At 42.4% G+C, this 27,861-nt stretch overlaps 1 protein-coding gene across 6 annotated transcripts; it reads left to right on the plus strand.

Moving 5' to 3' along the window:
• The first annotated feature begins 5,220 nt into the window (after window positions 1-5,220).
• Window positions 5,221-27,765, plus strand: LOC128834790 (F-box only protein 21-like). 6 transcript variants are annotated; one of them, XM_054023886.1, is made up of 7 exons: window positions 5,221-5,443; window positions 7,347-7,517; window positions 8,805-8,894; window positions 11,286-11,356; window positions 12,161-12,324; window positions 25,822-25,947; window positions 26,596-26,852. In XM_054023886.1, exons 2-7 carry the CDS (start codon window positions 7,393-7,395, stop codon window positions 26,689-26,691), a joined length of 672 nt encoding a protein of 223 aa, XP_053879861.1. In that variant the 5' UTR covers window positions 5,221-5,443; window positions 7,347-7,392; the 3' UTR covers window positions 26,692-26,852. The 6 variants fall into 6 exon arrangements, 5 of the variants coding, with proteins under 5 accessions (XP_053879861.1, XP_053879860.1, XP_053879863.1 ...); XM_054023885.1 differs by lacking the exon at window positions 5,221-5,443 and adding an exon at window positions 5,454-5,563; XM_054023888.1 differs by lacking the exon at window positions 5,221-5,443 and having other exon boundaries at window positions 7,424-7,846.
• Window positions 27,766-27,861: the final 96 nt, after the last annotated feature.

The following is a 27,861-nucleotide window of genomic DNA, read 5'->3' on the forward strand; positions in this document are numbered from 1 at the left end:
GCTGGTATGGTGACACATCACACACAGCTTGGGCAACAGAATTCGATTTCCAGGCAACCATGGTAAGCCAAAGTGTACGCGGGGTTGGCTTCTTCCGCCTTCATAACATGTGGGAATGGTTTCAAACTGCAGCGCCCTCCTTTCCCATAGCAAGCAATGCCAGTTGGGTTTGCCATTTAAAAGGAGGGACTGCAGTTTTCTGGTGGATGTGCAGCACACCCCTCCCCCGACCCCACCACATGGCTATTCTCTGCGATGATTCCTTCACCCCTCCCCCACCGCGTGGCTATTCTCAGGGATGATCCCTTTTAGCCAAGATCAAACAGCCCAGCACACATGGGGTCCTTTTCTGTTCCCTTACAAAAATTTCCCTATTTCAACCAGGTGACCATGAATGATATCACTCTCCTGAGGCTAACACAGAAAGATATAGACCAAATGTTGCTTGAATGCGACCAAAACCCAGGACCATTTGTTGCCATCCTTTGTGCTGCAATGATTCCAGACTACTTGCTACTGGATTGGCGTGGTAAAGTGTCCTACCATGGAGGACGAAATAAGGCAGCCCTCCCCAGAAACCTTCTGCAAAGGCTTTCAGAGTACCGCCAGGAGAGCTTCATGGAGATGTCCCTGGAGGATTCCCGCCCCATCCGCAGACACGTTAACAGATTTTCCAGTAGCTGTACTGGCCATGAATGCATCCCAAGTTTTCAGGGCAAATCGAACATTAAACATAATTGCTTTTAAACCCTGTAGTGTAGTTACAAATGTGCACTCACCAGAGCTACCTTCTCCAGCTTCAGGGTCTGGGAACCCGCCGTGGGAGGGTATTGGCTCCAGGGTGATGAATAGGTCCTAGCTGCCAGGGAGAACGGATTCTCCGCTTGCCTGCTGCACGTTCTCCTCCTCCTCCTCCTCCTCCAAATCCTCCTCCCTGTTGCGTGAGACTCCCCCTTTGCAGGTGTCCACAGACAGTGGTGGGGTAGTAGTAGGGTCACCACCAGAATGCCATGCGGCTGATCATAGAAGCAGCATTCTGGGGCTCTGACCCAGAGCGACCATTTGCCTCCTTTGTCTTTTGGTAGGCTTGCCTTAGCTCCTTAACTTTCACGTGGCACTGCTGTGTGTCCCCATTGTAGCCTCTCTCTACCATGCCCTGTGCAATTTTGGCATATATATTAGCTTTTCTTTTTTTTGATCGGAGTTCTGCCTGCACAGATTCTTCTCCCCATACAGCAATCAGATCCAGTGTCTCCTGTTTGGTCCATGCTGAAGCTCGTTTGAGATTCTGGGACTGCATGGTCACCTGTGCTGCTGAGCTCGCCACGCTGACCAAACAGGAAATGAAATTCAAAATTTTCTGGGGCTTTTCTTGTGTACCTGGCTAGTGCATTGGAGTTGAAAGTGCTATCCAGAGCAGTCACATTGGAGCACTCTGGGATAGCTTCTGGTGGCCAATACCGTCAAATTGCTTCTGCACTACCCCAAATTCGACCCAGCAAGGTCGATTTTAGCGCTACTCCCCTCAGCAGGGAGGAGTACAGCAGTCGATTTTAAGAGCCCTTTAGGTTGACGGAACGGGGTTAAGAACATAAGAACAGCCGTACTGGGTCAGACCAAAGGTCCATCTAGCCCAGTATCCTGTCTACCAACAGTGGCCAATGCCCCAGAGGGAGTGAACCCAACAGGCAATGATCAAGTGATCTCTCTCCTGCCATCCATCACCACCCTCTGACAAACAGAGGCTAGGGACACACTTCCTTACCCGTCCTGACTAATATCCATTAACAGACTTAACCTCCATGAATTTATCCAGTTCTCTTTTAAACGCTGTTATAGTCCTAGCCTTCACAACCTCCTCAGGCAAGGAGTTCCACAAGTTGACTGTGCACTGTGTAAAGAAGAACTTCCTTTTATTTGTTTTAAACCTGCTGCCCATTAATTTCATTTGGTGGCCCCTAGTTCTTGTATTATGGGAATAAGTAAATAACTTTTCCTTATTTACTTTCTCTACATCATTCATGATTTTATATACCTCTATCATATCCCCCCTTAGTCTCCTCTTTTCCAAGCTGAAAAGTCCTAGCCTCTTGGTTGTGTAGATGCATTGCTTATAAAATCGGCCTAACGTGGCTAAATTCGACCTGCCCTCATAGTGTAGACCAGGGCTCAGTGTGTAACACTGACCCCTACATATGCTCAATAGCTATTTCCTACACCTCTACCTGCTTGCTGCCTCAAAACCTGCCCCGGGCTGTTCAGCTCCATGTTACATTTCTCACCACTGAGAAAGTGACTGATTTTGTCTGTCCCCACCGTTTCCATGCAACAGGAACATCTGTGGGGAAAGGCAGGAATTTATCCCGTACCTTGGAAGTAACTCTGGCTAGATGGGGGTCACAAATGAAAGGTTCTGGCCCCCAGATTTCTTGGGATGTCTCTGCCATGGACACCCAGCAGCGACGAGGCAGCACTCCCCCTAGCAGCAGTGCTCTCAGTGTGTCTGTGCAGCCTGGGGAGGGAGGAAGCAGCAGGGCAGCTGGTTGTATTATCATAGTACCTGGGACCCTCAGTCATGGACCAGGACCTCATTGTGCTTGGCGCTGGCTGAGCTTCTTCCCACCACATGAGGCTGCTTTATCCTTCCCTGTGGCTAGAGTCCCACGCCTTGTCTCTGCCTCCACCCCGACTCATCTCGCTGGATGGTCTGCAAAGCAGGCAGCAGCACTTATCACTGATAAGGTGATCAGCTCCCCCACCATGAAGTGCAGCCCCAGCTTCCCAGGGAACGAGAGGCCTGAGGTGGGCCTTAGTCCCCCCTTTACCAGAGGGCCCTGACCTCTGCTCTTCCTCTCCCCCGACAAGGCTCTGAAGAGCTGCACAAGGAGCCTGCGCCGCTATGTGGAGCCCTGGACCCTCCACCTGCCCTGGGTGGCAGGCCCCAGGGCCAGGGACACAGGCCAGGGGCTACTCTCAGGTACCCCAGCCCTCTGTCCAGGGCAGGTGGAGGGTCTGGGGCTCCCCACAATGGCCTGGGCTCCCTGGGTGGCTCTTATCTCGGCCCAGCTTTTTCATTGTCTCCTTAATATTGTTCCAATCAATATTTATATATATTTTAATGTAGCCAAGCATACTTTGCTGTGGGAAAAGTGTGGAAACAACTTTGGGAGAGAAGATGGCCATTGGAGGAGGATCTTAATCTTAAAGAGTGTCTACAACATGAAAAAGTTTAAGCAGCACTACACTGGCAAAATTCAAGCTACAACTCTGTAGTCTCTGTTTTGTTTTGTCTAGCATCAGCCAAACTTTAAGTTCCCTAGAAGTGAGTGCATTTCAGTGGTACTGCATGCATCCATCCATCTGTAAAGCACTTTGGTACCTCTCAGGACAAAAAGTATTATAGAAATGTATATTATTATTAGACACCTAACTGAAGTCACTGTTGTGTCATTGTCTATCTCTACTGTACACAGCAAAAAGCAGAGCAAGGGGTCTCCATACCACATTTGGCAGAAAGTAAGAGACTGAAATATCACAATATACAGGTTCTGAGTTCCCCAATAAATCATCCAGTAAAACAGGAAAGATCAGATTTACATTCCTAGTACTTCTAAGGTTAAACAAGGCAATGGGACGGTGATGGGGAAGGGGGAAAAAAAAAACTTTTAAGCTTTCAGAGTTTTTTTTTAATGCATAATAAAGATGCCAAAAAAGGGTATGAGACCAATTAAAAACAACATTATGTATGTTATCTCTAAGAATGGTTTGTCTGCTAAAGGCGGCAGAATTATACTTAAAATGTTTAGAGAGAAATTTTGAACTGGTGTCTTAAGCAGGGATTGAACTGCTGTGCTCTACTGGAACTTTTACAGTTTCCCTATCACATACTGCAGAATTTAAATTTACATTTAAAGCCCTGCACAGAGGTTATTACAGGCTAAGAGTGTTACTGAGTCTGCCCATAGGCTCCATTCTGCAATAAGAAGTATAAACTATGATCTCTGAAACATAATGATGACACTTGAAAGCCCTGATCTTGCAGAAGTCTCAGTGTAGCTCTCATTTGTCTCATCCTAAATGCTGACATCCCTAAAGGGAGGCAGTCAAAATAAAAACACCAAGGAATCCAGTTGTTTTTGTGGATACAGACTAACACAGCTATCCCGATAGTAGAAATAAAATCACTTGTATGTGAAAATTCTATTGTTACAAGCAACATCTAACACTACACTATCTGAAAGGGAGCAGAGAAAAATGTATTTTTCTCAGTTTACTTTGTGCATTTGTCAGCACTGTGTACAGTCAGTTCCACTGTTTCCCTTTGTATATTGTTATTTACATTATAGTAGCACCTAAAGAAACCAATCAATATCAGGGCCACAATGTGGGAGGCATCCTATAAACACATAGTGATTGGTCTGAAATACTACCACCACAAGCTGACAAGACTAGCAAAGGGTAGATGGGGAAACTGAGGCACAGAGCGATTAAGTGCTTTGCCCAAGGTTACCCAGCAGGTCAGAGGGAGACAGGAATAAAACCGCAATCTATTGAATTTCAGCCTAGAGCCTTAGCTACTGCTGCCTAAAGAGCAACAGAGGGTCCTGTGGCACCTTTAAGACTAACAGAAGTATTGGGAGCATAAGCTTTCGTGGGTAAGAACCTTGGGTAAGTCTTGCATCTGAAGAAGTGAGGTTCTTACCCACGAAAGCTTATGCTCCCAGTACTTCTGTTAGTCTCAGAGGTGCCACAGGACCCTCTGTTGCTTTTTACACATTCAGACTAACATGGCTACCCCTCTGATACTGCTGCCTAGTCAGTCAATTCCCCTGTGGGCCCTGATCTTGCAGGTGAGTATGAATGGACTCCCACTGACTTTTGCACTGACCAGATGTGGGGTGTTTGTTTGCCTTTATCTTTCAGACAGCAATTGGGGGAAGGAAAGGGGGAATAATATAGGCTGATGCCTTAATGTACATGTTTAATAATAGCTGTAATTTTTAGAAGAAGGGGATTCTGATTACAAACCAGGATTAAAGTTGGGCTCTGAAGCCATCACACCCCTCCCTCCCCCCCCGATTTCAAGTGGGATGGGGCCTTTTCAAACATTTCACTGTTATCGCTCTGGTGAAAGGATCTGGGGGAGGAGGCTGACTAGGAAGGCAACTCCCCTGCATGTGTCCCCAGCTAGAGGCCCCTGAGGAGGCTGGTGGCGTCTCCTGCAGAGGTTTCGCTTCTCTCTTCCTGCGGTCCCTGACACGCAGCACTGCCCGCAGTCAGGCACCACCTCCCAGCGAGGAGCCTTCCCGCCGCCGAGCGAGGCACCTGGGCAGCCTGCCGCCCCTTTGAGGCGTGTGGGTCTCTCGCGTGCAGCCCCTCACCTGGCTCCGGGCGGGCCGGCAGCGGCGCGGCTCCCACAGGGAGGCGGAGCCCCGGATACCTGGTGCGCCTCAGAGCCGGAGCAGCGCAGGGGAAGCGGCGGGCTCCGGGCACAGGCTGTTTGTGCCCCTACAGCGGCCGTCAGTGGGCGCGGGGGAGTCCCCAGGGCAGAGCCAGTGGCCAGGTCTGTCCCCTGCTGCAGAGAGGGGCTGCCAGGGCCGCGCTGCCGAGGGGCTCCGGCACCTGTTGGCCCGGGAAGATGCCGGGGCGCCTGGAGCCAGCGAGACGGGAGTAGCCGGCTGGGACGCGCGTGTTCCGGGGGGAGAAGGCGCTTTCTGCTCTTCTGGTGGCAGGGTCCCGGCTAGCTCTGGCCGCGTCTCTCACCAGGCAACGTGCCACGCTCCCCGTGCACCCGGACCGCGAGCGGGTGGGCTGGGTGTGAATGGCGCGCAGGTGGCTGGCACAGGATGCCTGGAGCCCAAATTGTCCGGCAGGATTAGCTGCGTCTCCCTTTGGGGCCAGCACGCTCCGGCTATCGACGCCTCTCACTTAGCTGGTTAGCAGGTCGATCTCTCTCTAGTCTCCAAGGCCGCCAGCTGGCTGAGATTTCGGAGCGGGGTAACAGGGGCACGTGGATATAGCTTAAGCAGCACCCAGCATCTCCGAGCAGGGAATTTACACATGGTCTGCAGCATCCCCATCATGTTCGGGGTTTGAGCTCATTTTTGTTAGCAGGGAGAGACTCTTTCCCTCCCCAGTCTAACTGTGGGGATTTAAAGGAAGATTTTATTCCAGAGTCGTTTTGGCTACAAATCTTTCCCCCAGAATTAAACTATTTACTCTTTTCGAGGTCTTTTTTTTTACTCCATACTTTTCAACGTTTGTGCTCTTTGTTTTTCTTTTTGTCCAAGGAAAAGTACTAGTCTGGCTCCACGCCTTAGCACAATGTAGTGTTTGAGTTGCTCGCTGCAGGAGGATACTGGGTTAGCTTTTAAAAACCTCAATAGCTCTTTCAGTCAGGGGGAAAAATCCAATCGTATTTTGTGGATTATGACTGTCTTTTAAATTACCTACATTTGGGGTTCAAACTGTCTGACTGGCATTTTAAATGCTTCTGCTGCAGAATTAAACAAATCTATCTTTTATATGTAAAATGTCTTTGGTAAACTTAAAAAAAAAACAAAAACCAGTGGTATTAACCAAGCTACATGCGCTCCCATTCCATTTTTCATCTGTGGATTGTTTGTGTAATTGATTTTCTTCAAGAATCAGTGCATCCATTTCCTTTTCATACAGGTATAACCCTGAGTTGTTGTACATGATCATATTCCCATTATTAACGGTCCTAGGTTTCTGTGGAATAGAGAATGACCTATATTTAATGAATCAGGCAAATTTTGTGGTTACTGGTAAGATGTGTGAACATCTGTTCTGCCTGTTTCACTTGTGACCAATTTTATATCTGAAACGGGGTCTTCTCTACAGGCTAGTGCACCAAGCAGCTCTGCTGCTCTTCTACCTGCTTTCCTTTCAGTATGGGTTCTAATGAGAATCTTTTTTCAGTAAGAGCTGATGATAGCAGGGTAAAGACCTCTTATTTTATTAAAGTCAAAGAAACCCTCTGCCTCCCTTTTCAATATGTGTAAAGGAGACATGTCTTCCTAATACTGGGAGCAACCTGAATGGTAAGATTGTTACTTCTGAAGATGTATTTGAGCTTATGCTAGGCCTTCTGGTGTATCTATACTTGTGACTGTTTGTGGTTTAGTGCTAAAATGTAGTTGACTTCAGGCAGGCCTTTCAGGTGTTTGATAGTATGTAAATAAATAAACATTTTCATGATCTTTGAGTGTAATTGAAGTATAGTCCAAGGTGCAAAATATCTTGTGACTCAACAATATGTAGTGAATGGAATTTAAACACTGTGATGTTAGTAATCACTCATTTTTATTTTTTTCACTTTGCAGATTACAGTGAGAGGGAAAGCATCTTTGAAGAGGTTTCACTGTTGGAATGCCTCAGATTAATACAGCTACAGTTCTGCAGATTTGTGTGCTGCTATCTGCACTTCCTGCACAGTATTTCATATCCCAGTGGTATGGAACAGACTCTGCTCAGCGCCTCCAAGTGACACAAAGGTTGTAACATTTTTTTCTCCCCACCACGTTAATATATTCAAAGCTAGATTTCTCTCTCCCTCCTCCTTTATTGCACTTTTGTCCTGGAAGCTTGGGATGGGGATGCCCTCCTATCCTCCTTACAAGAATACGTTCAGATTGTATCTCATACATTTTTGTGTTTTAATATGAATTTATTAAGCAGTTTGATGTCCTACAGCATTTTAATAATAGCCTTTGTTTTTCTCCATATAAAACCTTGTGTGTATGGTCGGCATGGCTATATTTCAATATGCTTCTGCCCCTGGAGATTCCAATAAGTGTTACTATGTGCTTAATCTCTTTAAAAGGTGAGAATGAAATGCTTGATTAATAACACTATTTTTGACTTTCCCTTGTCTTGTTGAAACTTACTATTCAAATGTATTTCCTTTTGGAGTATGATTTAGTGCATTGGCCTTAGCAATAAAAATCAATGTAGTAGAGCGTGAATAATGACTTAGGGCAGCAATCAGAAAAGAATGAAATACATAGTGACTAGTACAATATTACTTATTTTAAAAAGTTGTTGTTTACCAACAGTCACCACAAACATTTTCATCCTAAATATAAAGAGAAGGCTATGCTAATTTCAGGTATTGTTGTGTCCACTGATGTTTTAAAGGTGAGCAGCATGGGGAGAGATCTGTACAAGTGATATATAACCTGTTTGCAATTCAAATATTAAAATGTTACTATTACATTGGTTATGATATGGTTGCAAAACACCACTGAAGCCAAAAGCCTAGTTGGATTGAACAGATTAAACTGTCTATATGAATGAGAATACCCAGACTTAAATTGATCAGAGAGTAGAACACACCCTCATATTTTATAGCATGAGAAAACCACTAACTGTGAGGTTTAGAAGAAACTGTACAGGAAGGTTATTCCATAATTGTCCATTTTGTCATTTCTTTGCCTTCCTCTGAAGCATCTGGTGCTGGCCACTCTCGAAGAGAGGACTCTGGACAGGATGAAGCACCGATGGCAATTTCCTACAGTCTGAGTAAAGGCAGGAAGCATCTTGGCATAAAAATGGACATCTTAAAAAATTAGGTTGTTTTTGGAGCAAGTGACCATTGAAAAATTATCTGCTTATTTCTCAATGTGTCTAGAGAACAGAGTCTTTATCAAATAAATGTTCTGTCAGTGACTTCTCTTTTTTCATATAAAAACAATTTTTATATGTTAAATTTATGTAAAGCAATTTTATACAGTATACTATCAAATGTTCATACCATGTGACAACCATCTTTATTACGAAAGGATAATTGGCTATTGGAACAGATTTATAAAGTCCTACTTGAGTCTGGATGCATGGACAGACCATCTAAAGCTGTGGATATCAAAGACAAGGTAGGACATTACATATTTATGCTATAGTAAGTTTTACATTGATCCTACCATTAACTCCAGCTTCCCTATCTCTTGGCCTGTTATTACTGGAGAGTGTGCTATAGAGGGAAATAAGAATGACAAGGAAAAAATCTGCCATGGAAAATTTCCTCCTCTTGAGGAGGATGGTCTTGGGGTATAATTTCTCTGTTTAAAAAGACCTTTTTGCGCTTACTTTGTTTGAACATTCAACTTGGGGCTGCCTCCAAACTGAAGATAAATCACAGCATCAATTTAATGTTTATATTAATCTTCTAATTTAAATCTCTTTATCAGTGAAGCCAGTGAGATTACCCATGTTCATGAAGTTAAGCACGTGCATAAATGTTTGCAGGATCAGGTTGGATCCATTAAAATTCAATGTGCATGGTCATCTCATGCTGGGTATAATATTTCTATGTGGTTTGATGGTAAATCAGGCAAAGCACCTGGGCAATATAAAGGTTAAAAATGAAGGAAACTTGCTGCTTGGATATTGTCTAATCTTTTCTGGATCATCATTTCAAAGTGACGTGGCCTAAAAACTTCATTTTTATGTCTTGGTGAAGATTGGTGCCTTTCATTAGTTTGGGGGCATTGTGGGGATTTAGTTATTAAAACTGGTTTCCATGTTTGTTTGGAACTCTGCAGAGTTCTTAACTCGTGTATTTTTATGAAGGCTTTATAAAGGGTCCACGCAGAGTTCTAAAAACCACTACTTAGACCCCTGAGGCCTAGAAAATTCACAGAATTAGAGCTTTCCCCCAGAAACCTCCAGGGAGGCAGTCTAAGGAGAAATGAGCTCTTTGCACAGCCTGCAAAAGTCCACAAAGACCCCACTTCTCACCAACTTTCTCTGACCTAGTATAGAACTCCAGACACCCTATATCCAGGGTCTCCCACAGTCCCAAAAGGACTGCATTGAGGATTATTTAGCCCCCATAAGATCGCTTTCTCTTCTTAATACCTTTTCTTAAATGATCAGTTCTTAGTTTTTATAATACTAACACTTCTGTATTTCCCAAACCTTCCATATTCGGTGCAATTTCATCTAGCAGATCAGGACACTTACACTTCAGTGTTTGCAATAGAAAGTGTTTGCTAACCTTAAGCCCTTACAGAGTTCATTCAGATGGAGATTTTTATAGGAACCTGCTCCTACTTCCTGTCAAAGCAGGATCTGGGAGGGGCTTAGCAATGACATATGGAGAGGAGATTCTGCAAGCACCTATACGCACTTGGTATTGACAGAGAGCTGGCTGACATACATGGGAAAAGATCCCAAGTGGTGTCTGTTGTCACCACTTGTTAAAAGCTGCACAAAAGATGCCATTAGCTTACAGAGCACAGCTGTCAACACCACTGACAACAAGGGCAGCAGAGAGATTTGAACCACCTCACTGTGCCCCCACCAAAGTGTGCGTTGCAGTAGGTCTCTGACTTCCTAGTCTTTCTTCCTTTCACCAGACAGCAGCAACAGTAAAAGGAGCCAGCTCTTCTTTTTTAAAATACCACCCTCCAACCTGAAATTTAAATGAAAGCCACAACCCTTCTTGGGCTATGACTAAGATCTAGCATAAAAGGGAAGCTGCATTCACTGTAGCCCTAAAGAAGGGCTTTAATTTAATTCAGTTTTTGATTTGTTCCTTTAAACCATGTTCAAAAACGTGTCCTATTGTGTTTATATAAACTCTTACAACTCAGCAGTATATCTTTGGTTTGAGCTTGGCATTCAACTTAGTGTTGGTCAAGGTGAACTCTTTGTTCAAATATTTAAAAGGGGCAAAGGGCTCTTGTTTTACCACATTTATTTTAAGGACTTAAAGTTTTTGTACTTAGAGGATGGAAACTATTAGACTAGAAAATGGTTTAACTCCATTTGGCATTTTTAGATAGCTTGCATCTTAATTTGCAAAAGTACAACATTGGGTATGGCAACTACTCGTAAAACACATTTTGAATGCACATACCAACATGTCTTCAAATGTTTCCATATACAATTAACAATACGCACCACAGTGTGACTCCAAAGGAATTCTGTATCATATCGTCTCATCTATAGAATACCTGTTTGTCTTCTGTGTTTATAATGGGGAGATCTAACATGCAACTGTGGAATTACAACATCCAAAGTGGATTTCCAATGCATAATATTCATACTTTCCTGCCCCTCTTTGAACAAATAACTTTGTCTTTTACAATGTCCAATAAGATTCTAAGATTGTCATTCGCTTCAAACTGCGTTGAATTTTGTATCAACCATTTTGTAACATCACCTTATTCAAACAACTTTATCCAGTTTTCTGATTATTATAAATCCAATCCAAATACTCAAACATTAACAAACTTGTTTGATCACACTCATTGTTTTAGGAACTGGTACTATGGAGAAAAGAGAACTCAAGGTGTTGAAGATGAAAAAGAAATCCATGCTTATTTTGCAGGTACTGGGGAAACTTCATTTCTAAAAAAGACTGCAGTCTTCAATCCTTTTGAACTTTATTTTGGACAGTTTTAGAGACTTATCTAGACTTATCTCCTAAATGACAAACAAGCAGAGGCCATCTCTCACACTTTGCTAAAAGTGTTCAGATGTGCTTGATCCGGGAGCACTGGTGTCTAAAACATCTTTGATATTCTCAGAGCTGTTTGATTTATGACTGAACTAAAACAGAAAGAGAAAAGGTACCATTTTATCAGTCTTCAAACTCAAATAGCTCTTATTTTCTTCAAAAATCACCTCTGAACAGAGACTGAATGGAAAAAATTTAAGGCAGAAAGAAGCTTTCTTTGTTTTCAGTTAGAAAGGAGAGTCACAATTAAAAACAAAATAGATAAATTCATATAGCCTCCACTATGGAGTCTGAACCATTTCTCTGTAGTACTGTAAAATATTGCATTAAGAAAGACTGAAGAAAACAAATACTTGTCAATATATTTATTTTGTCTTGATGATTTCCCAAATCCCATTAATTTAATACCAGGATACAACATAAAACATAAATGAATATTTATGAAATATTATTATAACATCCTGAACAAATGCTGTTTGGTTTTAACAGCAAACTAGCTGTTTGTACTAAAGACTGTTAGTCTTCAGACTCCCAATTTTACTTTATTAAGTAATCTAATTGCCCAATCTGTTTGTTTGTCACTGGATGTCCAACAGAGTAAAGTCTATTAAATGTTTGCTATTGTACTTGATCAAACACTTTTTCCTTGATAAATCTGTTTTCTCATTTTACTAGAATCAACTCACATTCACAGTCCAAAGCCAGAATCTGTTCAGTTTAATGTGGGACAGGTGATAATACACAGAAGATTTGGCTATTCAGGAGTCATTGTTGGCTGGGACGTAAAAGCTAGAGCTCCAGAAGAATGGCTGCAGCACAAATATCCTCCAGAGAAACAGGTCTGAAAGTATTTAACTCTTGCTTTATTAATATTTATACAAAATAATTCAGATAACTTGTTCCTAGCCTCCCTTTTTTATATACTGTGACTTTCTACCTCCGTGAAAGTGTCTCAAAGCCAGACTCCAGAAATGAACACTGGTTAGGACATTTATGCAAGTCAGGGAAGACTAAAGCCATTGTAGATGGTTTTCTGAGAGAGTGGATTCTGGCTGACTAACTTTTAGTAGTTCCTACTATCAGATATATAGAATATTTAGCAACTTCCTGGGTAGCTATTGGTCTAGTGCCAGAGTAATGGCTAAATAGCAAAAGAAAGGGAAAGACAAAAGCGGCTGATGCCATCATTGAATGGTAAGAAAATCCATTGTAAAATCCCTACAGATTAGATGGCAAATCCACTGGGCTCCAACATCAGTATTTTCCAATAGAATTAATCAAATTTTAAAAGCTGCTTGGAGAGCATAACATAACAGACATATGCTTCTCCGATATCTGACTATTTTGAAACATATTTCTCCCTGATTTTGTTTGAATAGTTAGAGGAAGGAAGCCTGCATAACTTGGCAAACTACCATTAAGTGGACACATAATTGGTTAAACAACCTCAAATAAATAATAACTATTAATGGAACGATGTTAGATTGGAGAGATATCTCAAATGGGGTTCTACAGGGATCTGTTCTGGGTCTGGTGTTTAACATCTTTATTAATGACCTGGATTTAGGAGCAGAAAGCTTACTGATCAAATTTTCAGATAACACAAAGCTGGGGGGGGGGGGTAAGCGGGGTTTGCAATCACTTTGGAGGATAGTGCTAAAATTCAGAGGGATCTTGATAAATTGGAGAATTGGGCTAGACAACGAAATGAAATTCAATAAAAACAAATGAAAGGACTTAGGGAAGAAAAACCAAATGAACAAATACAGAATGGCACTGCTGAGAAGGATCTGGGAGTTGTGGTGGATCACAACCTCAACATGAGTCAGCAACACGATGCTGTTGTAAAAAAAAAATAAAAAAAATGCAATTTTAGGTTGCATTAACAGAGGCATAGCATGCAAGTCCTGGGAGGTGATAGGACTGCTCTACTCAGCTTTGGTTAGGCCTCAGCTGGAGTAGGTCACCAATGTATAGAAAGGATGTGAGAAACTGGAAAAAATCCAGAGGGAACAACAAAGATGATCAAAGGGATGGAATGCAAGCCATATGAGCAAAGGCTGAAGGAACTAGGAATGTTTAATTTGGAAAAGAGGAGATTAAGGGGGGGCCATGATAGTGGTCTTCAAATACTTGAAAGGCTGCCATAAAAAAAATGGAGAAAAGTTGTTCTCTCTTGCCACAGAGGGCAGGACAAGAAGCAATGGGTTCAAACTACAGCATAGCAGATTTAGATTATATCTCAGGAAAAACTTCCTAGCTGTAGGAACAATAGGACAATGGAACAGACGCCTACAAAGGTTGTGGAAGCTCTTTCACTGGAGATTTTCAAAGGGAGGCTGGATAGCCATCTGTCTTGGATTATGTAGATACAATCAATGCTGCATCTTGGCAGGGAGTTAGACTAGTTGACCCTTGTGGTCCCTTCTGAACCCTGGGGTTCTTTGATTCTATAACTATTTTTTGCTTTCATTAAGAGTAATTAAATAATCTTGACATTACTCAAGCTACATAAATATGCTTTCCTAGTGTAAGTAATATGACCTCGAGGATCAAGCACTTGACTAGGACTCTAGAGGACCTGAGTTCTAGTTCTATCTCTGCTACTACTAACCTGGGCCAATTACTCTTTGCTTCAGTTTCCATATATCAATGTCCTTTGTAAAGCACTTTGAGATCTACTGATGAAAACTGTTATATAAGAGATAGCTGTTACTTGTCAGTTTTAAACCATAGTAATTTGTTGATGCCTTTCTAATTAACTTTTTTTTAAAGTGTGTTTGGGGGGGTATTTTTAAATCAAACAGCATAACTGTGAAAGAGTAACTAAGAATGTATGATGGCTGACTTCAGTAAAAACCAAGGGATTTAAAATTAGGTAAAAGAAAACTACTGAAAATTCACACATCTGAGTACGGATCTGAATATTAGTACTAGAGGTCACAGCATCCTAAGGATGTTTGACACTTCATCTAGAACTGGCACAAAGTTTATTTTGTAATGGATCACTTTATTAAAAAAAAAAAAAAGGACGGGGTGCAGGAAGAAGGGAGAACACCCACAATATTGTATCTTTGGACGTATCCCACTCTATTGACAGTAGCACTGGTTTTGAGGCTGTGAAACCATTAAATGTTAAATAGAAATAGTTTTGTGCTGTTAATATCCATGTTGTTACATCTAACTTCCTCTGGCAGAGCACAGTGGTGCAGAGACGTGCTGGTTCTGTGCTGCTTTTTGTTTGAGGATGGGGGTAAGGGGAAGAGTTGTGCTGGGTGTGGAAAGGGAAGGAGAAGACAAGGACAGAATTACTTGCTAGCTTTTTTAGAAAAGCAGCACAACTCTTGACATGGGATAAGGCTGGCTGTCTTGAATATCGTAGCCAAACAAGTAGCTAAATTTTGCTGGTGATGAAAATCTTACTTATATCAGCCTAGCTCTATCTTGGCAATCTGTACCTGAAGAACATGAGGAAATAGGGTTGCTCAGAATTCTTTAAGATGCTGATATTCAGAAAAATTCTGACTATTTTCTAGCTTTCACTTTTAAACTGGTATTTCACAACAAAAAGAGGAATAAATGAGTCTTTTGGGAGATTTGGTATATTTTAAACTTACTTACTGAGACTACAAAAATAAACAAATAATTGAATTATGGAACTCTGATTGAAGAAGTGGAAATATAGCTCAACCACATAATTCACACATTTAATTCAAAATTTGATACACTGAATCTTGTTTCCATGATCTGCACAGATAACAGTCCCTCTGCTCTTCTTTGTCTGCCACCAGAGTGGAACATGCTGCGGCAGTATTGATTGTTTAAACTTCAATAGTTATGGATGTCATGACACACTAATGAATTACAATTCCTTTCTTTAATACACTGCAGTGTATTTAAAGGAACAGTGTCAGCTTAACATGTTGTGACCTATTTCCTTGTGTTACTGATTATTAGAACTGACTGAGAATGTTTCAAATGCAATTTACCTATCACTGCTTACAGCTACTCTGAAACTGTCATAATTGTCCAAGAATAGATTGTGTTTATTCAGTTTCATTTTAAGTGCTACCCTGTTTGGGTTTCAAAACTGTTTTTGTTGGAATTCTTAATATTGTGAAACATTTCTATTCAAACTTTTATACAGCCTGAGTCTTCTGGTATATTCTGAAATGGGGGTCAAATTTAAGTTGATTGTGTTGCTGTAATAGTGCAACACTATGTATTCTGTGGGTTTGATGTTCAGCTGCACTGAGCTCACATTCTGCAAAGTTCAGGTGGCAGGGAGACAAAGATGATTTTATGCCAAAGAGCACTGTAATTGGGGAGCTCTGCCCATAACACTTTGCCCAGACTGCAGGGACTTGGCACCAGGCAGAGAGCATACTTTCAGACCTGTTTTTTTTTTTTTTTAATTGTAATTTTGTCCACCTGACACTGACCCTGGCTTTCACCTTACCCTCTTCTGCCTCACAGTATCTGTCATCCTCCTGTCCTCCTCTGGTTCCATATCCTCTTTCTGGTTACCCTTACCCCTCTACAGTTGCTACCATTTCTACCTGTTCCTCTTTCCCCCACAGCACAAATCTAGGTCCCACATCCTCTTTACCTCTGATAACATTTGCCCCAATCCTGACCCTCCCTTCCATCCCACCTTCTCCACCTCTGCCATCAGCTCTGCCCTTCTTGTGCCACTATTCTTAACCTCACACCACCCCCTCCACTTTTTCTTGCTGTCTCTAGAACACCCACTCCATCTTTAGTTCTTTGTATCTGACTTCCTCCAGTTCTTGGCTCTTGCAGAGACCTGGATCCCTTCATCTGACACTGCCTCTGCAGGTCTCTTATGGAGACCTCTCCTGTCATACTCCCCACCCTAGATCAGATCATGGTGGTGCTGTTGGGCTTCTCTGCTCCCTTTCCTGCTATTTCTAACCCCTCCCCACTTTTGAAAGCACCGCATCCGACTCTTCTCTCCTTCCATGCTGCTGTCATCTATGTTCCCCCAACTCCTCCTCCTCAGCCTTCTTTCTACTTGTGACTCCTGTCTCTTGCTCTTCCTCTCCTCACAGTCATCCACATTCATCCTCAGTGATATCAACTTCCATGTTGATGACCATTCGACCCCTAGCCACATGTCTTCTCGCCCTCACCTTTTCATTTGATCTGCAGCCCTGGTTTGACTCTCTTGCTCATCAAAAGGGTCATTCACTTGACTTGGTCTTCACAAAGCACTGCTCTCTCTCTAATCTCTGTTGCTGAGTTCCCGCTCTCCAACCATCACTTGGATCTCTTTCAATATTTCCCAGCAGTCCTTACCCTACGCCCTGTCACTCGGCCTTTCCATGACTTCCAGTCCATCAGTGTTGACTTAGGGCAGGTCTACACTACCCGCCTGAATCGGTGGGTAGAAATCGATCTCTTGGGGATCGAATTATCGCGTCTCGTCGGGACGCGACAGTCGATCCCCGAATCGACGCTTCTACTCCACCAGCGGAGGTAGGAGTAAGCGCCGTCGACGGGGGAGCCGCGGAAGTTGATTTGCCGCCGTCCTCACAGCGGGGTAAGTCGGCTCTGATATGTCGAATTTGCGTATCTTAAATCGACCCCCTCCCGTAGTGAGGACGTAGCCTAATTCTGCTCTCTTCCCTTTCTTCCATTGATTTAGTTGTTGATTTTCTTCATGCTTCATTCTTCTTTATCCTCAACTCTTTTGCCCCTCTCTCTTACTGTGGAGCGCATCTGGCTCAAATCCTGTGACTAGGCTTCCTCCACAACAAATGTATTCTCTCCTCTTTCAGTTCTTCCATGCTAAACAACTCTACTTCTCCAACTTAATTGAATCCCATGTCTGTAATCCCAGCAGTCTATTTGCCATCTTTGACATGCTCCTCATACCCTCCATGGCTCTTTCCACACAGTATCTTGACAGTTTTCCTCCAAGAGAAAACTAGCAAAATACAATGTGACTTTCCCCCTTCGCCTGACTTGTCTTCTCTTTCCCCTTCCTCTCCTCCATCTCCCCTGTCACAGATGCAGAAATTTCTCAGCTGCTCTCCTCCACTTGCCCCAGTCATTCCCTCTCATTTCCTGATCTCTCTCATACCCAGGGCTGCCCAGAGGATTCAGGAGGCCTGGGGCAAAGCGGAGGAGCGAACATAAAAAAAGGCGCCACCCGCTGCGGCGCTTGTACTCACCGGGCAGCGCTCCAAGTCTGCGGCGGCAGCGGGTCCTTCACTCGCTCCGCGTCTTCGGCAGCACTGAAGGACCTGCCGCCGAAATGCCGTTGAAGACCCAGAGCAACTGAAGGGCCCGCCGCTGAAGTGCTGCTGAAGACCTGGAGCGACTGGGCAGCCCTGCTCATACCCACTCTTATTTCCTTCTTTACTTTTCTCCTTCGCCTCCACTTTCCTCTGTCTCTTTCCCCTCACAATACAAGCATGCACAAGTCTCTCCCATTCTGAAAACACACACCTTGGCCTACTACTGCCAATTCCCCTTATAGCTTTCATCTCTAAGCTCACTGAATGCAGTTTCTGGAGTTTCTATCATCCAAGTCTATCCTAGACCCTCTCCAATCTGGCTTCTGCCTCTTGCACTCCACTGAAATCACTCACAACAAAGTCTTTTATGACCTCTTCTGAGCTTTGGCTAGGAATGAGTACTCCTTCCTCGTTCTCCTTAGCCTGCCAGCTGCTTTCAACATGGTCAACCGTATTGTTTGTCTTGAAACCTTGTCCTACCCTGGTTTCTGTAACTGTCCTCCTGGTTCTCCATTTGTTTCTCTAATAATTTTTTCAGTGTCCTCATCCTCCTTCCAACTTTCGGGAGGGGGGTCCACAGGGCTCTCTTTCTCCAGATTCTTTGGTCCCCTTGTCTTCTCCCTCTACACTTCATTGCTGGGTAATGTCATCTGTAAACAAAAATTTTTAGTGCTGATGACTCACAGATCTACCTCTCTACTCCAGACCTGTCTTTCTGTCCAAATTAAAACTTTGCCAGTCTCGGACATCTCTTTGTGGATGTCTAGCTGTCAACTCAAGCTCAATGTGGCTAAAACAGAGCTGCTAATCTTACCCTCCAATCCTCCCCACTACCTCCCCTTTCTCAATCATTATGGAAAACACCCCTAGTCTGCTTGTCACCCAGTCCCGTAAACGGGGCATCATCTGACTCATACCTCTGTTGGTCCACACATGAAGGCTACATCTATCTAAATCTTGCAGGTTCTTTCTGCATATATCTAAGATATGACCTTTCCTATCTATCCACAGAGCTGCAACATCCTTTTCTCTAGCTTTGACAAAGGCAATCTTGTCCCACTCGTATCCATTTAGAATGCTGCTGCAAAGATCGTTCTCCTAGCCTGCCCCTTTGACCATATCACCTCTCTCTTAATCCCTTCTCTGCCTCTCCTTTTCTGTTGCATCAAACATAGCTACTTATCTTCACTTTTAAGGTCCTTCATAACCTATCATTTCTCATTCACTATCAAGATGTCGACTCCTGCCTCCAATCAGCCCATAATGCCATGCTCCATTTCCCACTTGTTAAATTTTCAAATATGCACCTTCATGATTTCTTCTATGCTACCCTTCACACTTGGGAGGACCTCGCTGTAGACATCCACAAAGCTACCTCATCATCATCCTTAAAAATCTCCTTAAAACTCTTTTGTGATGATGTCTATAAAAACTTGACAAGGATTAGGTGTCTATTAGTGCACCAGCAGCCTATCATGTTGACCAATACCATCTCATTGTTTCTTGTACTTCCTGTCTGCACCCATCTATTGTCTCATCTTATACTTACATTGTAAGGTCTTTTGGGCAAGGACAGCCTAGTGCAATGGGGCCCTGCTTCATGACTGGTACTTCTAGATACTAAGATAATACAAATAACCCACCTTTCTGCCTCCCTGACCATGGGCAGGCTGGGAGCTGAGCTGGATGCTCTAAATGTATGCCCAGGACTGGAACCACAATCACTGGAGGAAAATAGTGTGTTCTTGACTTGCCCCTTCCTTTTACACACTGTGAAGGAGGGAGCTGGTGGTACAAAGTTGGCTATACCAGCTTTATGCCATCATATGCTTCTGTTGTATAGCTTCTCCCATTTTTTACTAACGGGTTAATGACCCCACCTGTGGAATTCAGAAGCTCTTCAGTGTTGTTGCTAGAGACTCCAGGACTAAGCTCTGCCCTTCAGCTCCGGCCACCAGATTTTCTCTCTATAGTGTTGCAAAAAGTTGGTGGTTCAGTTTCTCCCAACCATTTTGCCTGGCCTTTTATTTTTGTTGTTGTGCAGTTGCAACTTGTAATCTTTCTCCCCCTACTTCCCACCCAAGACCAGGCAAATAGCAGCATAGTGGTTTCAACCACCTGGATCTGCCAATGCGGTGCCTCCGTGCCAGACTCTGCCCTTACTCAGGCCTGATATGAGCTGTCCTGCAAACACCTGTCTTAATTCTAAGTGAGGTTCCCTATGTGAGGCAGCATTTACAGATGCTACAGAGGGTGAATTATGCTCTGCCTGTTCCCAGTTAGATGACCCTCGCACTGCTAGGGTATGGGGCTCAGAGTCGGATTGGTATGTTGGGTCCCCACACTGCCTTGAGGAGCCACAACTCCAACACAGAAAAGCCCAGTCCAGAGTTACTGAGCTTTCAGGGAGAGAGTCTAAGGATGAGGAGAAAGCTATTGGGCCTGTTCAGGGAGTAAGTCCCACAACAGATCTGGGGCTGGAAGGGAAAACTCCCTGAAAGGATTGAAGTAGTCTTTCACCTGCCCCACCCACACATGGGGCCTCAGCTCCCTGGGGAAAGAAGTAGAGCTTCTATACGTTTTCCTTTCCTGTTCCTCCCATTAAGAGTCAGTAGATTCTCATGACACTTGTGTAAATTCTGAAAATTCTAGATCTTCCAGGTTCCAGAGAATCAAAAGTGAGTGTGTCCTTTGCAAGGCAGTAATTAGTATTTTTAATGAACAAGTGGGGTGAAAATCAGGTGTCTAACCCTTCTTTTGCCTTCTCCTCCTGAGGGAGTGTTTGCTGGTGTTTTTCTCCTACATCGAGTCTCTGAGTGCTCTGTATCATGCTCCATGCCCGTCCTCCACTCTGCAGAGAAACTTAGTCCTGTGCAGCCCTGCCTCCAGTTGCAGTTAATGCAAATTGTACCAGTGGCTTTCAGCCCAAGGACCCTCACTGTGCCAGCGAAAGGGGCTGAGATTTGAGGCAGCAGTGGAATGGGAGTTGTATTTTCTGATCATCAGCCATAAACCCCTGCTCTGCCAGGAAAAGGGGTCTCTCTTTCCACCCCTGCCCAGCTCCACAAGGTGGCTCTACATTAAAGCTGTAGGACAGTGGTTCCCAAACTGGGATTCGCAAAATGTTATAGGGGGTTCTCGGGAAAAAATTCCCTAATGGCGATCAGAGCTGTCCCTAGGGACCCCGGGCAGCATGGGGCCAGCAGCCCGGAGCCCCTGGACTTCCAAGTGCTAAGCAGCTCAAAGCAAGCATATCTATCGCACTGAGGAGATTTAAACTTCAAGACTCCTTATAAGAAAGGGAAAGGGAGGTAGATATTTTCTGTTGTTTTTAAAATTAAATAGGCAGCTAGTATTGTTTATAAAATTATTATGAAGAACAAGTTTAAGCTTTGTTGTAACGTGCGTTGTTTGCCTGGACTGCTCAAGACCTGAATGCTTGTGTAGGAGGAATTCTTTGAGTTGGCTTCTTAAATACCTTCATGCTGTTTCACATGAAACATAGGCGCCTTGATACAAGCTACGAAAGTGAGAGCTGGGAAGAGTGTTGCCATTTTCATAATGTAATAAAAATACTGTAATGATAAATAATACATAGTGTATAATAAGCATGTCATAAAAACAAATTTTATATTTCCACGATCACTGCTTTTATAATTTATATTCAGGTAAAGGAGAAAATCTCTAGAAATATTCATTTTTAGGAGGGGGTTCACGAGACATGACATTTTAGTGAAAGGGGTTTACAGGTTGTTAAAGTTTGGGAACCACTGCTGTAGGGGCACTGCAGGCAGTCTGTGACCAGAACACAGGCACATGAGGATTCTACACCCCACAAAGCTGCACATTCATGGGATTACAGAGGAGTACATGAGAAATCCCTTCCCATGTTCAAAATAATTCAGATTTACTGAGTAAAGTCCTGAGTGGTACTAGGTTGCTCCTGCAATACTTAGTTGGGTGCTAGCCAACCTGGGGGAGCAGGTTGACAGCCTTTCAGACTTCCAGGAACATCCAGCAAGTTACTTCCACAATCCGGTATGTTTACCAGTACTCCTCTTCTGTTGTGTGGGCCCTATGCCAGGATGAATAGCATATTACCTTCGCCCTGTAAACAGCCAGGGGAAGAAGTACCACTCATGCATTATATACAAAAAACATCAAAACAACAAAACCAAACACCAAGAGCAACAACAAACCGCCAAAGCAACCTACAAGACTTTCTCAGAACAGAATGGCAGGGGCTTGCAAACTCATCAATATTAATAAAATATCTTCCCTTTTAAGCATTATTAGAGATGTTATTTTCTATTGATGCCTCTTTTGAGAGTATCATAAGATCAAAACAAGGACATCTAATTAAACCAAATATTAAACTAAAATATTAATATAAATATAAAGAAATTTCATAAATGTTGGGAGCCTGCTGTTGATGCAGCAGTACTGCCACCAGTGAAAGACATAGTCACAACTTCAGAAGGGTACTTCTTTCCAAAAGACCCCATAGACCATAAGAGTGATGACAGACTGCACAGTAATTTTGAAGCCTCGCTTATACCAAACATTTTTCATATATTTAGTAAGAAAAGCCAATTTCATGGCAAACAAGTGATTTATCTAGGGGTCTGATCCTTGACTGGAGTGAGATGTTTCAGGTTAAGAACATAAGACTGGCCATAGTGGGTCAGACCAAACGTCCATCTAGCCCAGTATCCTGTCTTCTTCAGTGGCCAATACCAGGTGCTTTAGAGGGAATGAACCTAACAGGTCATCATCAAGTGATCCATCCCCTGTTGCCCATTCCTTCTAGCAACAAAGGATAGGGACACCATCCCTGCCCATCCTGGCAATGGATTCTAACTTGGTGGTTATAAGGAAGCCATGTTTCACCCATGAATAGCCATCACCCATCCTAAACTGATATTTTGTGCATTCAGACTTACGGGTGAGGCGCTATTGGAGGAAACATTAAATAAATTAGTATCTGAGACTGTAGAGAGGCCACAACCCTCACTATCAAAGCCAGCACAGCAATCTCTTGGTTGCTATTAACATCAAGGGTGTCCAAGAAGGGACCATTACCCTGTCAGAAGGAAAAATCTGGAGCAGAAGCTCCCAAAGAAAGGTAGACAGATTTTCCTCCAAACCAACAAAATCCTCAGCACGATAAAGAGAAAAAGAGTATTTGTGTGCAAGAGCTCACAATTCTTGTACAAAAGACTCTTCCTTCAGACCCACCCTCTACACCCCGAGTCTTAAGTGGCTGGTAACAATCACAGCAAGAAACAGGTTGCATGTTACTCACCTACACCCAGGCATAAACATGCCAATCAGTCAGTACCCTGTCCAGAGAAATAGACCCATTCATAACTGGACTGCTGCTGGAAACGATTCAGAGCTACCAGTTCTTCAAAATAAAGAAAAGACTTTGTTCCCAATGCAGAGAATTACTCACTCAGCAGTCAAAACAGACATGGATTTGGCCGTCATTTTGCCATAATGGTAAAGATTTGAGAAGACCCAAAACTTCATTGCATCAATCATTTCCTGAGGAGTCATCAGTAGTCAATTATTTCTAATGACTAGGATTGTTGGTGCCATGCATCAACTTAATTCTGAGTGGGTTTCTCAAAATGAACCTGCAGAAATTTCCTTCTGAGGACAAAGATCCAGGCACTTTGCACAGTGCAAAATTAGGTGTCATTCTCAGATCACACCCGAATGTCCCTTTGTGGGTTGGTAAGTACAAACATGCTGAAAAACCAATTTTCACTTGATATTTTCATACTTGGAAGACAAATTTCCAAAATCTCCTTTCGTTGGTTTTGACATCTCTATCAGGATGTGTGGTTTTTAAAAAAAACAACAACAAAAAAGCACCCCACAAACATGGCTATATAGGATTGAACCAGTGCTCCATCAAATCCAGTATCTTGTCTGACAGTGGCCAGTATCAACTGTATCAGTAGAAACCCCTCAATTACAGGACTCACAGAGGAAGTCTCCTTTTACCTGCCATTAGAGGTTGGTTTATGACTGAGGCAAGAGTTTATGTCCTGTCCAAAACCAGGGAGTAACCAGGGGTCAAAGTTTCTCTGTGGCAATGGACAGAAAATAATCTGCTACCTTTAAGATGGTTCATATAAAGGATATAGAAAGGAGGAAAAGGAAGAGTTGAAGTACTCTTCCTAGTCCTCCACTAGCCCAGATGGCATTTTGGACTTGCTAGATATCTAAGAATCCCACACTGTGCAGAAAACACCATATCGCTTGAAGCAGGGACTTAGACCAGAAACACCTACAGTTAACAGCCTGGGCACCAAAATAGAAGTGTTCATCATGGATTCTCCATTAACCTCTGCTATAGTTAGGTAGCCATTTAGAACTCAACCAGGATATTTCATTAATTGATCTGGTCAAATTTATGTTTCTGGTGCAAGGGGAAACATAGATTCACAGGTTCCAAGGCCAGAAGGGACTACAGTGATCATCTCATATCTGATCTCCGGTATAACACAGACCACAGAACTTCCCCAAAATAATTCCTAGAGCATATCTCTGAGAAAGCTCTTTTGGGGCAAGGACTGTCTCTGTTTGTACAGTGCCCAGCACAATGGGACCAGGACCTCTATATGCTATTGTAATACAAATATAATAATCACAAAGTGCTGGTGGTCTCAGCTAGACAAAAGTTTCTCCAGGACATTTAGTTGGAACCTTGCAACCAAGCACTGTAGAGACATGGCTATGTGCTACTGGGCTGGTTCCCGCATAACTTCTTAGTTTATAAAACTATATATGGGGGGAGGGATAGGGATTTTCATTCCTGCCTGTTGTTCTATTATTATTAACTGGTTATCCTTTCCCTCCTCCCCCAGCTTCTGTGATTCACTGTTCTCTACGTCTCGTTAGTAATAAATGAGGAGAAAAGCTGTGCAACAGAATGAGAAATTTCTTAACAGATAATTTTTCTGTTAGCAGCTTCTCTCCAAATTTAACCCACCCTAACAGTCTGGGTCACATGACTTATGAGGCGAGGTTGAGGGAACTGGGATTGTTTAGTCTGCAGAAGAGAAGAGTGAAGTGGGGTTCCAAAGAGGATGGATCTAGACTGTTCTCAGTGGTACCAGATGACAGAACAAGGAGTAATGGTCTCAAGTTGCAGTGGGGGAGGTTTAGGTTGGATATTAGGAAAAACTTTTTCACTAGGAGGGTGGTGAAGCACTGGAATGGGTTACCTAGGGAGGTGGTGGAATCTCCTTCCATAGAGGTTTTTAAGGTAAGGCTTGATGAAGCCCTGGCTGGGTTAATTTAGTTGGGGATTGGTCCTGCTTTGAGCCAGGGGCTGGACTGGATGACCTCCTGATGTCCCTTCCAACCCTGATATTCTGTAATTCTATGAAATGACCAGAATATAAATTGAAAATTTTCTCTAAAGTGAGACTTGTCTTAAGGTTAATTTAATACATTATCTCAAGTTGTCTTAATGCTAATAATGGGTTGCTACAATTGTAGAAGAACTCTTTTGGTGGCCCAAGTTGAAGGGCAGCGATTAGTCCTGAAGCTTCCAGCAACAGCACTGAACTGTCTCCAAATTGCATAGGTGAGGGGCAGTAGCCCATTAGTAATAAATTTGGAGAGAAGCTGGTAACAGAAAATTGTCAGGTAAGAAATTTCTCTTTCCCTAGCAGTTCTAAGTCCCCTTTTCTGCACTTTAGGCAGCACAGTCTGAGGATCTTGTCCTTTGTGATCTTAACTTTTCAGAAGTGCTTCAGATATGCCAAGGAGGTTTTTATGATATGGTTTTAATAAGAAATGTATAACTATATTAAATGTAAAACAGAAGTTAATGGTGATGAAACTTGCCACAAAATAAAAGCAGTCTGCCTGTGTAAAAGGTCAAGTATTTTCAGAATGTTAACTTGTTACAAGACTCTCTTTATTTTTTCTTCAATTTTTATTTAAAATGTTAGGGGGATAGGACTTTGTCTGTGTCTAAGGGAATTATTCCTGAAGTATAACATGTTCATGTGAATACTTTCTTGTGGCTTATTTTTATTTGTTCTTTTACAGGGTCTAAGAGATACTCCTCACTACCGAATTCTTATTAACCAAGCCAACAGCTTCAGCAAGTCTACAGCTTATATTCCTGAGGAGGACATAACAATTATTATGGGATTAGAGGTAGTATCTTTCTTTGTAAGCATGAAGTCCTTTGTAATTTTAACTTATTACCCTTTTGTAATCAAAAAGGTCTTTGACCTACTCAATATAGAATAAATAGGTCAACATTCTGCAATGGTAGAGAAAGGTCATAGGAAAAGCAGATATGCAAATGTTACATAAATTGTACAGGTGAAAATGGAATGATATTGCTATACTTTTTGTATACATATCTTCAATGGGTATAGAATGCTAATAATCTTATTTAGGTGCTGCCTACTTTCACCTTCCTAGGGTCCAGTTGTTTGACCTTGGGATTTTCTAAAATATCAATTTGGTGTCTGTTGTGAACAGGCTGTTGCAAAAGATGGGCTTTGTTTCTGGATTCCACTGACAGTCCAATTTGGACAAATCACTTAGTCTCCTTATCTCTAACTACCTGATGGAAGTGAGGCTTATTTATAAAAGTGCTCTGACCTCTTGAAAAACTAAAATATATACAGTGTACTTGTACATGCTTTTCTAAGTTTTAACTTCACTGAGTTTGTGCCACAGAAACAATAACTAAGAGCTATTCAAGAGTTTTTTAAAAAACTAATCTTAATAGCTACAGTACAGTTAAACCACCAAGCCTTTTTCAGTAATGTTGTTGTTACCAATCAATTTGTAAATTTCTTTCTGCAGATACACAATCCTGATCTGACAACTTACTTCAGTAGATATGATGGATCTAAATACATTATGCAACCGTGGTTGAGAAAAATCTACCCTCATGACTGAAGTATTTAACATTATATGTAAATTGTGCATGTGATCTCCAATGGCACAGTACATTTCTTTTTTAAACTGGGACAAATGGAAACCAGGGTAAAACTGATTTGTAAATTATTTCATTAAAGAAATAAAATTGAACTTCTGTATGAAACATATGTTAATGGCTTATTTTCATGCGTATGTTAATGGCTTATTTCAGTTCCATTAGAACTGAATGCATTATATATTGAGTGATACATTATGTTGAGGTTACTCAAGTAAAACATTCTCTCTCTGTCTATATATATAATCAGAATATTGTGAATTGAGGACAATGAATAATTTAGTTCTCACTAGCTTGGGATGAAAGCTTTAAATATAGCTGCATTGCAACTAGCAGCACCAAACATTCTGCACATCAAATATTTTAGCTTTTTGTGCAAGCTAAATAGTCTAGCATGCACTGTTTCTTCAAAAGTAATATATTCACTCTAATTGAAGGGCATTGATCTAGATAGAGGCCAACTGGGACTAAATGTTAACAAGTTCTTGTAGATATTTGCAGTAAGTAAATCTGTAATGTGAATATCTACCGGTATTTTTTTGAAGGAGTGTACACTGAGCTACTTATCTTTGCTTTGTTTAGTATGTTTAGACCAACTCTTAGGACACACATTAATATCTAAGAAACCTGATATTTAATCTGTCTTTTTCCAGGTGTAAGAGATAAAGTAAATGTGCTGGAGGCCTTTTTACTTTAGCATACTAAAAAGCTATACACATGAGCTTCCTACTGGTGTCCTGCCCAACTCTACCCACTATAAATAAGGGTGGGAGAAAAGGGAGGAATACTAGTGATGGCGTGAAGTCTGTATAAAGCCTTTGAGCCCTCCTTCAACTTCCCTGGTCAGTCGATTACAGACCTCAAAGTTGCAATACTCCAACAAAAAAACTTCAAAAACAGACTCTAAAGAGAAACTGCAGAATTGGAATTAATTTGCAAACTGGACACCATTAAATTAGGCTTGAATAAAGACTGCGAGTGGATGAGTCATTACACAAAGTAAAACCTATTTCCCCATGCTAATTTTTTCCCCATACTGTTACTCACACCTTCTTGTCAACTGTTGGAAATGGGCCATCCTGATTATTGATACAAAAGTTTTTTTTCTCCTGCTGATAATAGCTCACCTTAAC

The sequence above is a fragment of the Malaclemys terrapin genome, chromosome 3, assembly GCF_027887155.1.
Source record: "Malaclemys terrapin pileata isolate rMalTer1 chromosome 3, rMalTer1.hap1, whole genome shotgun sequence".
NCBI lineage: Eukaryota > Metazoa > Chordata > Testudines > Emydidae > Malaclemys > Malaclemys terrapin.